This window comes from Solanum verrucosum, unplaced genomic scaffold (assembly GCF_900185275.1).
Source record: "Solanum verrucosum unplaced genomic scaffold, falcon-dt-bn FXZP01000157.1, whole genome shotgun sequence".
Lineage (NCBI taxonomy): Eukaryota > Viridiplantae > Streptophyta > Magnoliopsida > Solanales > Solanaceae > Solanum > Solanum verrucosum.
Window position 1 is genome coordinate 290,829 of NW_026020185.1, and position 18,629 is coordinate 309,457.

An 18,629-nucleotide genomic window follows, 5' to 3' on the forward strand; every position below is an offset into this window, starting at 1 on the left:
TGATCTTTGTTTTAGCGAAGAAGACGATAACGCTTGAACAGAGTTTGAATGAGAATTACATTGATTAATTGAATCAAGTGTTGATTGTCTCTTCTTTTTTTTTTTTGACAAAAGTGTTGATTGTCTTTTAACTCTCGTAAGTAATTACTTCTTGAATGAATGCAATTATATTGCTTGTTTCATTAATCATGAGTGGCTACACCCCACAACCAAGGGTTGTGGAATCCATGACGACTGACCTAAAAATAGGGTTTTTACAAAATAAATCGGATGTTGTATTTGTATACCTTATTACCTCTTTCATCGTAATTGACTTTTAACGGTTGCAAACATTAAAACCTTCCTTAAAGTTCATCTTGTTTGAGTAAAAAGGCTAAAACTTGGGGGAAAAAGTTAAAAACAAGAATTCGAGGATTTGGACTCGTCTAATGGTTAATGTTGTAGCAAAATTAACCAACCTGAGTATTTATCTGTTGAAATGAATGCAACACTTTTAGTTCAAAAGAATAAAAGTGATATGCATTAAATGTGGTTAGAAATAATTGTCACATAAGTTTGATAAACTGATATACTAACAACGCAAGATGAAGTTCTGTAATTAACCCGAAAATGGTCAAACAGTCTTGGTGAACACAATCATGGTTAATTCTCTCTGGTTGATTCTAAATTAAGTGGTATTGTTTATTGTTACTTGTCAAAAAATGAATCTTAAACCAAAACCCAAAATTCTCATATTTCCCATTTTGTTCTTAGATTTCGCTTTATTCCCAGTGGGATTCGACCCCAACCTAGTTGGATTCTATATTTGACGAAGATTGTTTTATACTTCTTAATTGAGGTGTAATTTTGGGCGTAGCAATCTCCTTAGTATTATTTCTTTTTTTCTTAAAAAGAAAACCCTTTGTGATATTATTTGTGCCAAAGTGCATATAATATGTAATGAAACAGTAGTAGTACGAAAAGAAAAAAGGGGGAGGGGGGTACAATTTGAAGTTCCTCCAGAAAATTCAGAAAAATATAGGACTCAGTAGGTAACTTCTCATTAAACCCAATCAAAAAGGAAGTTTAGAAAATCCAGGCCTTAAAAACGGCCTTTACTTCTCATTGAAAAGTTATCTTTCTCTCTAACCAAATGTACGGAAACATGCATTGTAAAACTGACTTATTTTGATGAGACATACATTTAAAAATAGGACCTGATTACCCCACTATTATTTCCTGCATTTATCCAAACCTTTAAATATTTTGGCAGCATAAGACCATCAATTGCTGTCGTTCACAGTACAGTAAAACATAGCTAACATTTCCCTCCCCTTTGATATGGAAAAGACAACAGTCACAGAGATTGCCGACTTCTATGTGTTATGTCGGAGCTGAATTGGGAAACTGATTTAGGCTTTGTCAGCATAAAGATTAAATGAGACTATGTAGAGGGACACGTGTATATGTATGGAGCAGCCAGCAAATAAAGGAAGGATCACACGAATTGTAATCGTACGGTGCAGAATTAAAATGGGAAGTCATGATCTACGGCTAAGGATTAGCATCAGCTAACTAAATAAATAACAGACTTTTTTTTGACAAAGAGCTAAATAAATAACAGACTAGAGCTGGACAGTTGTACGAATTCTGGTAAAAATCCAAACCACCAAATATCTTCTCTCTAATGTCTAGTTTTTCTCTCCATCTCTTCAAACCTTCTTCTTCCTAATTTTTTCAGGGAAATTACAGAGGAACTCAAGCTTGTAATGGAGTATTAAGCTTAGAATTACCCTCTTCATTTTCATCATTCAAATGTGGTTACATTGTATTGAATTCACAATCAATAAAATTCCATTTCTGTCCTATTCCTTGATTGCAATTTACACACATTGCAAGTATATCACAATTGGTATCAAAGCATAATCCTGGCCTTAAAAGATAACAATTACAGAGACAAGATCTAAATCAATGGAGGATAACATGAAGAAACTCGAGTCGCAATTGCAGAATCACATGGCTGAAATAGGAAAGAAATCTGAAGCCACTGATGTAAAGATTGATGATCCGGGAAGAAAGCTTGACATCATGATGGAAAAACTTTGCCGGTGCAGAATGGCATCTTGGGTAGTTGTTATGGTCCATTGCAAAGTCCCACATTGGTACAACAAAGTGTTAATGTGGGGTATTTATTACCCTGGGCTCTCCTACCATAATAGCTAGCTTATGGGGTGTGGTTCTCCCTGTTATACAGTGTTATACAGTGGTATCAGAGCCACCCCACCGCTCTTTGTACCCATTGTGCCTTGGATGATGATGCCGGTACGGCAGTGTTTATCCGGGGCTAGTAATGTCTAGCTCACAGCCATCAAGGACAACGGAAACGGAGAATGGTGGGGTATTTATAGCCCTGGGCTCTCCAACCTTACTAGTTAGCTTTTGGGGTGTGGTTCTCCCTGGTTATAACACTATGACATGTCCTTGCTTTTTCTGTATCACCCAGAAATCCCCGGGCCCAATGGCCCATAGTTCAAATTAAGGTGACCGTCTAACTTTCTCCAATTAAATACCAAGCTTTTGTCTGTGGCAAGGTTGAAACCCATAACATGTGCCTAATCCACATACCACGTGTTGCGCTCTTACACTTTGAAATTGTGTTATTTTGGAAAATAGCATATATTTCTAAAAGCTTCCCCCACTGTCAATTCCGGCCTTAATCTAAACCATCCCTAGAAAACAAGTTCACTTTGTTTTGGCATCAACTGCTGACACACCCTAAATGAAAAGGCATACACCAACAGTCTGTTGCCCATTGAAATGTGAGAAAACAATTTAGCATTTTCCTCCCTCTCATTACTTAAAAAAATAACAATGTCATGGATTTTCTTCCTTCTACGATTATGTCCTTTATACTTCTTGTAATAAAACTTAGTAGTGTACTTTCTGGATTCTCATCTAACTAATCATATCTGGTTACTAAGGAGATGGGCTCCCCTATTTGTTCCATGAACCAGCTATTATAAAGGACAATATTTTAGAAAGTTTTTATATGCATGTTCATACGATAGCTTGAATCAGATTAATCTCAGTGGGAGCAAGAAAAACAATAAGCATGTAAAATGATTCAACATTTCAAGCTAGTAGGTTCATATTTATGGATTCTTTGCTTCCAATGTGATTCTATTCTTTTGATAACGTCAATGTGGTTCTATACTTATCTAATTTCACGTGGATTAACAAGAGATTTGAGTCAGTTGAGATAATTTCCCTCCTTGACACAGATGCATGAATGGACCAGTAATTTAAAGCAGTACATGCTGAGCTCGACATCATGGGCTTATGACCCAAGAGGGGGCAATAAAGTGAAGGGACAAATAACATTTACAAACAAAAAATAAATAGTGTATATTAGTTAGATGAGATTCAGCTCGGAAGATACGAAAGAAAATGGATATTAGAAGACAACAAACAAAATGAAAACTATAATGCATTTAACTAGCTGACCTTATAATAATAGACTGATTCACTTCATCTGCAGAAAAAAGAGAACTATGTAAGATTTATCATGATTGCCAGGAATGATGTTCGGCCTCAATCATTATTACTGGATATACATAACTTCAGTACCTCGAACCATTTCTCTTATTGCCATATCTGTGATGGCATATACATGTGGGCTCTCAACGGATTTACGTTTATAAGCTTCAATGTACTCATTGCTATACAATGCGACTTTCTTAAAAGGATTCACAGCAACAAGAACTGGACCAGCTTTTGTCTAAAAGAGGTGAAGAGGATAAGAAATAAAGGCATAAGAATAAGAAAAATCAAGAAAAAGTTAACTACAACTTGATTAGGAAAATTTGTGCATACATAAATCATATCTCTATTGTATCTGTACTGAAGATTGTACAGCACTGATGGCTCATTTAGATAACTCAATTGCATAAGGTCATCCACACCATCAAGAATATCAGGATTTGCAGGTATTAAATCATCAGCTTTAACTTTTAAGACCTGCTTTGACCAAGAACAGACAAGGTATGAGATTAAATCATATACTTGAACCTTCACTAAGCATGAAAAGTCTTTTAATTTAAAGAAGAAAGAGATGTGTTTGTAAAACAAACATGGAACAAGAACTTTAAGAAAGTTTAACAGGTAAGGAAGAAGCGTGGAAGGGACTTGGAATCTGGGGAGGGAGAAAAATGGTGGTACATGGTTGGAGCAGGACAAGGGTAAGGTACACAGAGGCCATGATGAAATGAGAATGAGAGCGGCAGATGGGTGATATAGAATAAGCATACTTCTTTTTGTTTCTAAGGCATCCCTTCTTTTCAACTTTTTGAACAGATTGACTAGAGAACTGCTGAAACAGTTCGTTTCTTTTACACAGAGCTCTGTAAGCAAAAAGATGAAAAATTCTTAGCGAACTGCCTTACTTTTCCTTCAGACAATGATATGAGAACTTCATTTCCAGATTTCGAAATGAATGTTGTCAGCTCCCAGCTCCCATCAGCTAATTGAAACCATGAATGAAGCTTCTGCAACAAGTCCACGCCAAAAGTTCAAAAAAGAAGGTAAGAAAATCATTGAAAGTGGAAATATCTTTGTGCGGTCAAACCAGCATATCATGACTGCAAGCCAGTAGAAAAGATCTCATCAACCAACCAAACACATAAAATATGAGGGGGGAATGGGGGATTATCCTGTTTCAAATCATTGTAAAGGTAATAATTGCACATGTTGAACATTACTTGTATATGTTGCAACCCAAATCCAACATAAAATTCAAAAGAACTTGAATTCAAACAAGCAAGAAAAAGAATTTGAAGGCCGCCATTGACTATTTTATGTCGAAGAATTTTTCCAAAAGCTGTCCACAGGTGAGAGGAACTAGACCATCTTTTGGCTTTTGCCAAAGCTATACCAACAAATGATCCTATAAATAATTAGCCACCAGCTGTCTCACAAGATCCAACACTGTAAAGCACTTGTCAAGAACCAATAAAATATACTCCCTCCGTTTCAAAAACAGTGGCCTAGTTTGACTTGGCACAGAGTTTAAGAAAATAAAGAAGACTTTTGAATCTTGTGGTCCTAAATTAAAGTATGTCAAATGTACAAAATTGCCCTTTAATCTTGTGGCCTTAACATGTCACGTGGAAATGTTACCAAAAAAGGAAAGAGGTCATTCTTGTTGAAACAAACTAAAAAGGAAAGTAGGTCATTCTTTTCAAAATAGAGGGAGTATCTGGATTAACGAAACCCCTCTAATTGGTTGCACTCTGTCTAAATTTACAGGTTGCACAGAAACAGTGAGATGCAAGTTTATCTTAGGTGCAGCATCACAAAATCAATAAACAACCTCTGTGTTTGCAAACTTCATGAATGGTGGTAACTTCTCCTGCTCGTTTCCCCCCCCTCCCTAAAATTCCAGTCTCCAGAGCCGTTTGGAAGCTACTTCAGATCATTCAATATCTTTCCAGTCATTGTAACTGTGTTGAAGTATGTGACTAACTCATCCAAAAGCTTAAGTTGTTACAAAGGGAACGCTTTTATTTATTTAATCATGTCTTCAACATGCCCTCTCATGCGTAGTCTTATTCTTTTTCATGAGCTAAGAACGGGGAAAAATTTTCTAATAATAGGTAGCGGTGAGACTTGAAAACAGGACCCTTGCATGTTGTGGTACCATGTTGAAATATGTAACCAACTCATTTAAAAGCTTAAAAAATTAGGTGGCACTATTATTTATTTTACGTCTTCAACAAACTCAAAAAAGGATAACTTATTCATGAAATCCAGCCATTTGCATGGCCTTAAAAATTGGGGAAATACCAATGGTATTGGAACTCTGAAGAGGGGATTTAAGCATGGATCTTTTGAAACAGAAGCGCAGACGAGTTTAGTATAACTATATACACTTCTCTAAAAGCATAATCACAAACTTGTACACCAGAAGAAATACTCTACAATCACTCACAATACCAGAAATTATTGAAAAGTTAAAGTCACTGATTTTCCTTCTGAAAGTTCTGTAGTCCTGTCACGATATTCCCATAATAATTGGTCCACTACACACATTCTACTGTACTCACAAATTGTATCCCTTCAGTGAGCAAGGATCGGACAATATGTATCGCCCCATACCTCTTGGTATGCACATAGACAGACTTTCAAGTCATCGAGCCTTTCTCAGAAGCAGATGCATCTCTCATAATTCACAAGTCAATTACATAATGAGAAACAAGGGAGACAGTCTTCTATCTAAGAACAAAAAATGCAGCATGCATTATGTTTGATTCTTCTGCTATTCACATGATGGAAAATCCATACTTCATTCCACAAGAAGAGGAATAGATAACCTCTATGTGCTGAAACTTAAATAGATTATTTTCACACTGCGTATAGTAAGTTGATCATCTTCTAACTGTAACACACGAGAAACTCCAGAAAGACATTCCTACTTAAGCCAATGTTTACAAAAAAATTACCAACAAAAGCAAGCCAGTTTTCAAACTAGTAGCTTAACCAAATCCTAATAGAAAGGTTGCAGATATTGATGGTTTCTGGGTCAACTTGTATGCACCTCAAGTATTCCACTGGACAACCTATCCAGCCCACAAGCACAGGTTAATAAGGATCTTGCTCATAGTGGCTGAAGGAGATGGCCTCACACCAAGTGTCGTCACTGGGATTTGAATCCGTCATCATCAGATTGATAGTCTCGTACTCAAACTCTAGGTCACACCTTGGGAACAGAAAGGACGGTTGTTGATAAAGCATTCTTCTTTGTTCAGATTATGAAGATTAACATAAGCACCTCTGGGGACTTTATTTCAAGCAACCAAATCAGAGATTTCAACCTTGGACAGGCAACATATTGGAGAAAAACGTCACCATCCTTGTAAAATTCCATTTCTCGATAAGTCATCCATAGTATGAAACATTACCCTTAGTCAGAAAAAGAATATATCTCATTGTTCATAAAGCATTTTCTCCTCCGGATATTTGGGAAAAAAACAAGCTCTCTGGATGCTCCCTTCCAAACTATGGAAAAAGTTTCAGACTATAAGCCAGCAAACTTGGAGAAAATGCTACCAATCCTTCTAAATTCCCATTCCTTTATGGGATTCATCCATTGTATGGAACACTTCCTTAATTACAAAAGATATGTCCATTGTTCATCCGCACTGCTGTTTCTTACATAATGAACAGCTATGCAGTAATATAAGATTTGGAAAGGCAACATTCTTCAAGGAGGATTTATCCACCATTTCTTTTGAGTGGATTTATTACTACCCATGTCATGAGAGCTAGTTTACAAAATAATACTGCATTCCAATCAAGTGATAGGAGTCCATAGGTAAAAGATGAACTTACAACAGAATGGTAAGCTTTCGGTATTTAAAATGGGAACAGGAATCGTGGTGATCTAGAATTTCCTAAATTTCTTTAGGTAAGATAACAATCTGCACATACACCAATTCCATTGTAGGAGAGATTTTCCCCAAAAAGGAGATTCTTTTGGATTAGTTATAAAGGGGGAGAAAATTTATTTGTTAAAAGAGCTATAGTAAAATTTACGAGCAAAAAATAAATAAATAACCAGATACATGTAACTACCGAAAATTTTATAATGATGCCTCTTCATGTTTCGAAAAGCAGCTAAAACTACTATCCATCTAAAGCACAGCACTCGACTCCGAGCAAAATAATGGAGCAGAAAAGAGAGACAACACCAATGTTACCAAATGCGAAAAGCGCAAAAAAGCTCTAAGGTTTGTTGGGGCTTTATGCAAATCGCAAATAAAGCGCAGAATTTAATCAAAAAAGGCACAAATGAAGGTATAAATACAAGGAAATTGAATTTTTTTAATGATGAGTGAAATATCAGTAGTGTCGCCTCTTCAGGAAACGCTCATTCGCAAAGAGAAGTTTTTCTTAGAGCCTTGATGACAGACATTGAAAAGAACATTAAGGAGGTGAAGCGCTCAACATGTTTTCATGCTCGCTTCAGGGCTTAAGTGCGCTTGAAGCGCACCTTTGACAACACTAGACAACACAAGAAAAAAGATGATCCAGTGCTGATTTGCAGCCTACATTGCATTAATTATCTCAATATCCTAGCAAAAAGACATATCTTTATGAATCGAAAATGATATTATTAGCTTCCAGAATTCTATTTACTTTGAAGGTATCACTAGCAATATGTTGACACTCTAGAAAATTTCTTCCAAGATCTTACAGAACAGAACTTACAATCCTACATCAAAGTAAAGATAATTGGTTTTAGGTTTTACAATAAAATAGCTTGTCATTTTCCTGAAAGAAATGATACCAGAGTTGTCCTCCCTGCAAAGTTTAAAATCCAATCACAGACAATGAGCCAAGAAGCTACTGATAACTCAAAAGTGGAGGGTAAGAATCAGCTTCCTAAGCTCTCAACCATTCACAGAAATCACATCAGGTTGTACAAGCCGAGCAACCATAAGTGACTTTCATCAAGTAGTTTACCAGATTAAGCCAACAATATTATAAGCTGAAGGTATTACTGATGAACCGAATATGATCAAAAAGATGGCTTATCTAAAATTCAATCAAGCAACCAACACGACAAACAGAACATCAAATCAAGAAGTTGCATACAGATGATACCAACAAACAAAAACAATCCATGAAAAATGATTATCCAATACCTTTTTTGTCACATAAGACGTGGTGTCACTCCATTTCGATTCTACACGAGACGGTGTGAATGCATTGGTGCTCAGATCATCATCACCACTAGACAGGCTTTCCTCAACAGAAAAGTTCAATCTACTGTAAGGGGATTCCTCACTATATCCATCAGCATTACCATTAGCCTCATTCAACAATTCTCCATTCTTGGAGACAGTATTGGATGCCATTCTATGATTAGCCGCATTGACAGTCTCGGACTTGTTCAAACCAAATGCATATCCGACTGGCAGTGATTTGATGGAGTTTAGTGATGGGGTGCCTTTAACTCTCTGTGCCATTCTTCTTAGCAAGTTACTTCAAAGTAAAGCTCTAACAACACAATCAAGATTGTAATAATTGAATCAAAAAGCTAACTTTTTTATTTCTTCTTCTCCAATAAAGTAACTCAAAAGGTCCCAGTGAGCTTATCTGCCAAACCTAATGGAGGGGACCCATAACAATCTAGCTATACACTCAACAAACAACAAATAGTGGTTCCTCACTCATCAATCACACCATACTCACCAACATCAACATCATTTCCAATTTATAGAATTCTAAAATAAATAATTGGGTCAAAAAATCCCAAAATTTTTCGATTTAATATATATCTGTAATCCAAACTCTTCCCTTCAATTTTGTACAACAAACTCCTCAAAAGTGAACTGCAGTACAAGAAGAGGACAGAGCCAAGATCGATCTAGAACTTTGCCCAAAAATCAAAATGGACTACAGAAATTGAAGTAGTCAAGATATGTAAGAACATAGAGGAAAAAAAACTCGTCCTTGTACTGAGGAAAAGAGAGATGAAGGGAGGAAGGAATGGGGTGTGTGAAAAGCAAATCTAAGAAAATAGAGAAGGAACAGCTTTTGCTTTACTTCTCTTTCCCTTTTAACTTTTCCTTTTGTGAATGTTTGGTCTTTCACTGTACACAACACAGCATTTTGAAAAAAAAGAAGGGGAAGGAGAGGGTGGGTGGGGTGTGTCACCGTGACAGCCTCCAAAATTCAATTGTTTTTTTTTATTTTTCAACACCAACCATAATGTTAATATATTCAAATTCACATGTCACAAGCCTATGAAAATGACTAAATGGCCTTCACTATTTTTTTATTTTTTTACACCACACAATAGGTTATTTATTTTATGAGGTCTCTATTTATATATATCACAAAAGAATAAGCTTAATATTTTAACATCCATTTCACTTAGGGATTGTTTGGTTGAGTATATCAGAATAATGTTAAATAGAGTGTATTAGTAATGCTTGCATTAACAATGCATATATTAGTTATGTTTGCATTAGTTATACATAGATTGTTTTTATGCATTGTTTGGTTTGATGCATAAAAATAGCATGCATTACATTAAAAAAAAAAAATTACAAAGATACTCTCCGCTATTATGGTTAAAAAAAGGTGTAAAAAAAAAGTTTTGAGGGGCAATTGGATCTTTAATCATGCTAATGCATGCATTAAAACCATTGCATTGCCAATACCTAGAAATTCATGGTATTAACAATACACACCTTAATACATAATAGAGTGTATCACTAATGCAAGCATTAGTTATACATAATATAAGTTCGAAAAGAGTACCAAACAAAGTAGGGAAAATTGTATATAATAGCAAATTATTAATTCAATTGAAATGTCATAATCACTCGCCACTCTCGTCAGTCTCTCCCTCGCCTTTCTCATTTTTATATAAACACAAATATATAAAATGTGTTTGTGTTTGTATAAAGCGAGAGAAAATTGTATATATACATATATTTTCGTTCCCCTCTCCCAAATCTCGCTCGTCACTCTCCCAGATCTCACTCGCCTCTCTCACTTTATACAAACACAAATGTATGCATTGTGTTTGTGTTTGTATAAAGCGAGAGAAAATTGTATATACAAATACATATATTTTCGTCCTATACACTTATGATTATACAAATACAAAGCTTCCCCTGCCTAGTTTTCTTTTGTCTTTCTCTCTTTCTCGCTTTATACAAACACAGATTATACAATTGATTCTTTTGTATATGTATACCGAAACAAATTATACAATTGTTTCTTTTGTATATGTATAGCGAAATATACATATTAATAGTCCTAACAAACATAAAGTTTGATATGAAGCGCAATTATGCAAACTATAGCTATAACATACATGAATTTTATATTTGCTATATATGAAAGTTGTTTTATTTGGACTTAAAAAACTGTTGCATGGAAGGAAAGGGTAACAACAATAATAATAGCAATATCATATTAACATACTCAGCTTAATTTTATAGGTGAGATTTATGAAAGATAGAAAATATTTTATACTATTTTTGTGGATGTAAAAAGATAGTTTTTCGAAAAATCTTCGGCGCAAATAGCGTATACCAAAGTCAATCAAAAATAAAAAATACAAGATCAAAAAAAGGACATAATAAATAATAAGAAAAAACATAATAGGAAAATGAAAGAAGAAGATGTATTTCAGAATGTTATTTTACTTTGCAAGTGATATTATGGACACATAATCATAATTTTTAAATTTTGTTTTTATACCTTTTTTGTTGGTTACTTATATAATGGGGATAGATTTGAGCTACACTTTTAAATTTTAAGTCATTTTTTATATTTGTCAAATATTTTCAGAAGTAAAAAACTGACTTAAAAGTAGGTTTTATCAACTTAAAAGTAGGTTTGATCAACTTTTAAGTCATCCAAACACCCTCTCAAAGTCCGTTTGGATTGACTTAAAAAAATAGTTCTTAAGTCAAAAATAAAAAAGTTAAATTGAAATGAATTTTAAATAAAAAAATAAAAGTAGGGAAGACCTACTTTTAATTTTTGACTTATGTTAATCAAGTAAAAATATTTAGAATGATTTATGAAAAAAATGATTATATTGAGATTATAAAATATAAATTTACAATTAAATTACTAGCATAATGAATTTGATCCAAGGAGGACCGGACAAGAGTAAAGTCAATGGAGGGAGGGAGTCAAAGTCTTCTTTAACCCGTTTCAAATCTGAGCTGTTGGATTGAAATTTACGGTTGAGATTTAAACACGTGGCTTAAGATCTGTCCCTTTTTGGTGGGCGGCAATGGGCTCTCTTTTATATATAGTCACTCAAAAATAGTCTAATTATTCTCCATAACTATAGTTTGATAATTATAATTTGTAGCTACATGTTATAGAGAGGAGAGAGGCAAGCGAGACTGGAAGAGAGAGGAGAGAGGCGAGAGAGAGAGGGAAAAGAGTGGGAGAAATGTGAATTGTATATGTATATCGGTTAGATAATTGTATATTATATCTATGTATTTGTATATATGGCAAGCGAGATTGGGAGAAGGAGGAGAGAGGCGAGCAAGACTGGGAGAGGAAGGAGAGAGGCAAGCGAGATTGGGAGAGGGAGGAGAGAAGCAAGCGAGAGAGGGCAAAGAGTGGGAGAGAGGTGAATTGTATATGTATATTGGTTAGATAATTGTATATTATACATATGCATTTGTGTATATGACAAGCGAGATTGGAAGAGGGAGGAGAGAGGCGAACGAGATTGGGAGAGAGAGGAGAGAGGCGAGCGAGAGAGGGAAGAGAGTGGGAGAGAGGTGAATTGTATATGTATATCGGTTAGATAATTGTATATTATACATATGTATTTGTATATTCTAGCGAATTATACATATACAAACGTGGCTAATTATACAAACTCGAAGTCAGTCCATGTTATTAATGTATAGTGTTAGCCGCGAGTGGTAATTATAGCAAACTATAGCTATGATGAGCAATTAAATAGTATAAATTTGCTTAACCGCGTAATTTTCCCTTAATTTTTATTTTATTTTTCCTTTAGAAGACATATGGCACTTTAGAGACTATCACAAATATTATATGTTTTAAGGACATTTTTGTTTCAAAATTCTTCTTGTAGAATATATTTAATACATGTATTGTATTTTACATTGCTTTTGAGAAAGAGTCATATGACGCGAGAGCATAGATGGAACTAAAATTTAAGACCGTTTGGTAGCTGAATAAAGTTAAAGTTAATATATGAATAATCAAGCTATTTATGTATTAAATTATTTCATATTTGATTTGTAAATAGGATAAAAGTTATTATATATTAATTTTATACTGTGTTTAGTTGTGTTTTTTTTTTGTGTAATCTTACATAATTGATACTTATATAACTTAAGAGGGAATCTATATATAATTTATGCGGGATAGAATGTGAAATAAATTATGTATGTATTAGTTATACATGTATTAAAATAATAAATTACACATTTATCCTATCAATTTACTTTTAAATGTATGTTAATTTACAACAAATCAAATTAATACATGTAAAAAAGCTCTATCAGATTTTTTTTGGATTTTTTGTCTAGTTAATTGCTTAATTACTTTTAGTTTCTTTGCTTAACTTCTTGTTAATTATTTTCTTTGGTGCAAATATTGATTTTTTAAAATTTATTTGGTATTTACTCTAATTTAAATTACTTAATTGCTTAATCATATTCAATACAAATTACTTAATTGGTTTTAGTTATTTATTATTTACTTTATTGTTTTTAGCTATTGATATTTATTTAATTTATAATTTGTTATTTTTATGGGTATAATAAATATTAGCTCACTAAACATTTTTGAAATTAAGAAATAACAATTAGGTCACTAATGTATTATAATCTCTATATAACTAAATTCTGCATATATAATACTTATATAACTAATATCTACATAACTAATGCATGGGTATCTAAACCTTGCATAACTAAACTTGCATAACTAATACCTACCGTAGTAATACACTTATACCTGCATATATAACTCTATACAGCTACCTAAGGGAATGCTTTTTAGCCGTTGACATTAAGAATCAAGATTAAGAGAGCCTCTTTATATATAATTCAAAAGTTAATTTTATATATTTTCCTTACCAGAGAAGATTAATTAAGTGGTATTTTATACTTTTTCCAACTTCTGAGTATATTATAATAAAAAAAAAATAGAGGTTGGTGATAAAATACAATACAGGAAAGAGAGTGGATAAACAATTTTGAGAAGAGTGTATAAAAATAAGAGTGAAGTGACAAAAATATATCAAACCTATGTTTTTGTTTTAAAATTTTATATCTAGACTATTGGGAGTGAGAGTTTCATATCTAAACTATCATTCATTAGTTTGAGAAACACATCTCTCTTTTTTAATATACTTTCATGATGGTGTGTGTATTGCACTCTCTCTTTTATTTAAAAATAATTGTTACATGGAGGAAATTCTATCCGTTGACACCCAATTTTTGCTTGATATTTTCAAAATTAATACTTATAAGTTATATGTATTTTATTCATTAAATAGTTCAACATACATGTTTTGCAATGTTGATGTAATTTATTAATAATTATTTTTACTTTTGAAAAGATTGAGATATTTATTAGTTTATTTTACTTAATTTCAATTATTATTGTTTTTGTCATAGTCAGTTGAATATGTTGAGAATATTGTCATAGTTTGATTAAATTTTTTTTTTATTAAATTATATTTTTTATATGTGATTGATTATATTTGTTCATATTCACTTAAGTATTTCTAGCACGGTCTAGAAATACATTTAAACACAGATAAGAATTGCATACACAAATATTTAATTAGCACATAATTTTGATAGCCCATACTAATTTTAAGCTCATAATTTTGTAGAAAAAGGGATTTTAAGGAAAAAATAATGATATCCTATGTTTCCCTAATTTTTAATATTCCCTGCTATTTCTAAAAACTTCTAAAATATCTTATTTCTCTTCTAAATCTAAACTCCCGGATACATAAATCTCAACTCTAAAAATCAGAGTTTATGACTTCCTGATTTCTCTCCTTAATCTTCTCTCCATTATCTCGACAGTTAATTCCTCTATCAATTTTCAAATTCAAGTCTCTCTCTGTCAAACCTAATCTATCAATTTTCAAAATCGATAGTTTTTCATCTCTTGAAATCCCTTTGTGACTTTATTTTTCATTTTTTGTTCTATACTCTAATTGTTGAATCACATGGATGATTCACCATCAACTAACACTAGACATGTTTATGATTATGAAGATATTGGTTGGGCTGAAAACAGATCCTAAAGGCTCCACGATCCATTGTTCATGGCGGGGGGGGGGGGGGGGGTCCCGATTCATAAATATATTATGAATTAATTTTGTCATAATACATCTTTTCTAAAGGTATTAATCTTATAATTTCTTTTATGTTTTCTAATATATACTCTATGTATTGTATGTCGTGAGTTTGTTGAAATGCTTCTATGTTTTCTTTAATTAAATTACTTAATAAAGTAATATCTATTATAATTTGTTGCCAATATTCTAAGTATTCTTGATTTATCATTAATCAGTATATTGGATTTCTAAATCACTTAAGTTAAATTTTAACATTTCCATTTCTACTCTATCTAATTCGAATTCATACCATTCCTGGTTCATTAATTCTTCTTCTTCTTCTTCAAATATCAGCTGCCATATCATTTGTTTTAGTTCCGTAATTTCTATGTTTCTTAATACATACAAGATTAATATTTTATATGCTAATATCATTTCGTCATGCAAATTAGGCAAATTATTTCAAAACATAATTCCCTTATACCATAGTCTTGACGAATATTATTCATATTAGATTACTATAAACTAGATTATTTTCAACATGTTTTCCGGTCACTGTTAACATCGTACTTTCGAAAGTATTTTCTTCCTAACAGCGCCTCAACTATGTTTACTCCCCTCACGGCTTCTTGCCTATGGTTTCAACTTTAGGATGACATAGTCTAGAAGTTTTCCTTTCTTTCCTCATGTTAACAAACTAGAAAACATCTAAAAATAATTCTAGTATATAATAACTAATATAAATTCTATTCTATCATTACTATGATATTCAGGAATTAATAAATTTAGTTATGCATAATCATAAATGTATATACCTGTATAGTATCTTCACTATTTGGATCCATAGCTTAACTGAAACTTTAGATTTTTATTGAGAATATTTTTGTTTACAAGAGAGGCTTGCTTTTCGTGTAGAAAGTCTTGCCTCTATATGCCATAATGGCTACCTATTTATACACATATAAGTAACCTTACTATGGTTACTTTATTCCTACTATGATTACTTTACACCTAACTATAGTTACTTTACTATTCCTACTTTTGTACATATTCCTTCTTAGACTAACACGTTAGTGCTTCTTTACATCTGCACTACTTTACAAAGCCAACAAAATGACAAACAACTTTACTTTACATAATATTTCTATCTTAACACGTTACTACTATCTTTTCTTTTCATAAAGTAGCTCCACTTAGCAAAGTAGCTCCACTTATAGCTTTTTCTTTTTATCTTGTCGGTTTTGTCACTTCCTTGTTTTTACTCTAGCTGCACGTCTGGGATCACATTATCTTCGCCTTGACATTTGGAACATTGATGATCCGGATATTTATGGCCAATAGTTTTGCAGTATCTGGTCATTATTTCTGAAGAGATAAAATCTTTCCGTATAGCTCTTGTTGTAGGTTGTTGCTCAGGTTTTAGTAGACTTAGTGCCCATTGCCTGAGTTCTTCCATATCTGCTGCTCTAAATTCTCGACAATTCAAATGTATCATTGTTTGTTCCCGTGAATAATAACTCTATATTGAATTGTTGTTCAAATAATTAGATGTTAGCTCATTCAGTATAGTAGCTATTCCAATAATCCTTTTTCCTGCATAGAATGCTGGTATCTCTACTTTTTGTATCTCCTCTTGCTCCTCTATTTTTTCCGGTATAATCATTTCTCTAGTTAGTCCAATTTTTATGACTTGTATAATCGGTTTTATCTCGTCGTAAAGTATTTCTGCTGGTGCTGAATAAAACTTTATATAAAACAAAGTTCCTTTAGTTATTCTCTTGTAGTTCATGAATGCTTTATGTAACTCTGGTATCGTAGCTATTTCATCTCCAGTTTGGGTATATACTGTGTTCAATAATCCATAGTTATAGCAAGTTGCTATTAGGTTTGCATTTGTCTTAGGTAAAGCGATTAGTTTATTATATCCTTGCAAAGCTTGGGTAATATAATCTTCATGTGGATTTTGGGTAGTTTTTGATCTGGGGTTTTTATTTAAAAAGGTTTGTATTTTGTGGATATTTTCTATGTATGCTCTGGTTATATGGTTATAGGTTTTTTTGTCCTGGTTTAGACTTTCCTTATAGGTATTTATTTGAGGTGGTACAAATATGGGGTTTTGTTTTTTGGGTATAAATGGTTTTTCGAATATCTTGTTCATATTTGTATTGACATATCTTTTCTCCTCTTTTGTAGATGATGTGCTACCTGTAGCTGCATGTAATAAATTGTTAGCTTGGGTTTTTCGGTGTTTCCCAGCGTCACCTTCTAGCTCTGGAATTTTTAAGTCTTCCGATCGACTTAGCTCCGCATATTTACCGTCATGCTGCTGACCTTTCATTTTTTGTATCTCTTTGTCCATATTATCTATCTTTGTACAAAGCATTGCTATAACATTGAATATTTTTTCATCTTTGTCTAGGTCCGTCTGTGTAGCTTTGTCTTGATATGTAGTCTGCAATGACATTTTTGTTAGTACTTATTACTTCTATTGTAAATGTAAAATTCTGTATATTTAATACTAGTCTTCGTATTTCTTTTGTTGTTACTGAATCTTGTATCTTCCTTGTAATCCACCATTTCACCTGCGTATTATCTGTTCTTACAATGAACTTATTATATACTATATATGGTTCAAAAGCTAATAAACATTTATATAGTGCATATAATTCTTTTCTATTTATTTCCCATTTTATTTCAGGATTTGTAAATGTTCCTGAGTAGTATCTACAATGATGTTCTAGTTTTTCTTTTTCATATTTATATTTTAATACTCCTCCGTAACTTATTTCACTAGCGTCTGATTCTACTATGTATATAAATTTTTTATTTTCATCTGGAAAATATAATTTAGGTAACTTCTTACATAATGATTTTATTTTTTGTATTTGTTCTTGATCCTTTTTATCAAAATAATATTCTACATCCTTCTTTAGTTTTTTGTGCAAAGGTTTTAGATTTTCTGCTAAATTAGGTATATATTCCCTTACCTGGTTTACTAATCCTAAAAATGATTGTAATTTCTTTTTCGTATCTATTTGTTCGTCAGAGTTTATTATTTTTTGTACTATATGGTTCTGCATTTTTATACCATTCTTATCTATTTGTATTCCTAAAAATTCTATTTGATTTTTCATTATTTCTGCCTTTTTCTTACTTAAACTTATTCCTGAATATGTTATAATATGTATAAATTTTTCTAACAATCGTATATGGTCTTCTTCTGTTCGTGAGTATAACAATATATCATCTATGTATACTATACAATTTTCTAGTTGGTTAAAATAATTATCCATAAAATGTTGGTATCTTCCTGGTGCATTTTTGTATCCAAAAGGTAGTACGTTCCATTCATAAAATCCTTGTGGTACTGTAAAAACTGTTAATTTTTTAGATTCTTCTTCTAACTTTAGATGGTAAAATCTTGATTTACAATCAAATTTACTAAAATAATTATATCCTTGTATTTGTCTTACTTTTAATACTTTGTTAGGTATGGGGTAATTATCTTTTTTTGTCTTTACATTTAAATTTCTATAGTCAATAACCATACGACTTTTACCTCTTTTTTGTTCGCTGTGTTTATTTACTATGAATGCTGGACTTGTATGTTTGCTATTACTTTTTTGAATATATTTGTTATCTAAAAGTAAAAAATCCAAAAACACTAAGACCTAATTATTATACAATTAGTTATGAAGATTCTGACAGATATGATACTTTATGGAATAAGAGACTAAACAAAAAATGGACACCATCAACAACATCCCGC

General features: G+C 32.5%; 1 protein-coding gene across 1 annotated transcript in view; it reads right to left on the bottom strand.

Annotated features, from left to right (window-relative positions):
* Positions 1-9,621, bottom strand: part of LOC125829301 (myosin-1) — a 28,229-nt gene extending 18,608 nt beyond the window's left edge. The window contains exons 1-5 of the mRNA XM_049508543.1: positions 8,682-9,621; positions 4,422-4,523; positions 3,853-3,996; positions 3,607-3,757; positions 3,484-3,511 (exon numbers count right to left, since the gene is read on the bottom strand). Coding sequence (XP_049364500.1) covers positions 3,484-3,511; positions 3,607-3,757; positions 3,853-3,996; positions 4,422-4,523; positions 8,682-9,005 — 749 coding nt within the window. The 5' untranslated portion in view covers positions 9,006-9,621. The remainder of the gene's footprint in view (positions 1-3,483; positions 3,512-3,606; positions 3,758-3,852; positions 3,997-4,421; positions 4,524-8,681) is intronic.
* Between the last annotated feature and the right edge of the window lie 9,008 nt (positions 9,622-18,629).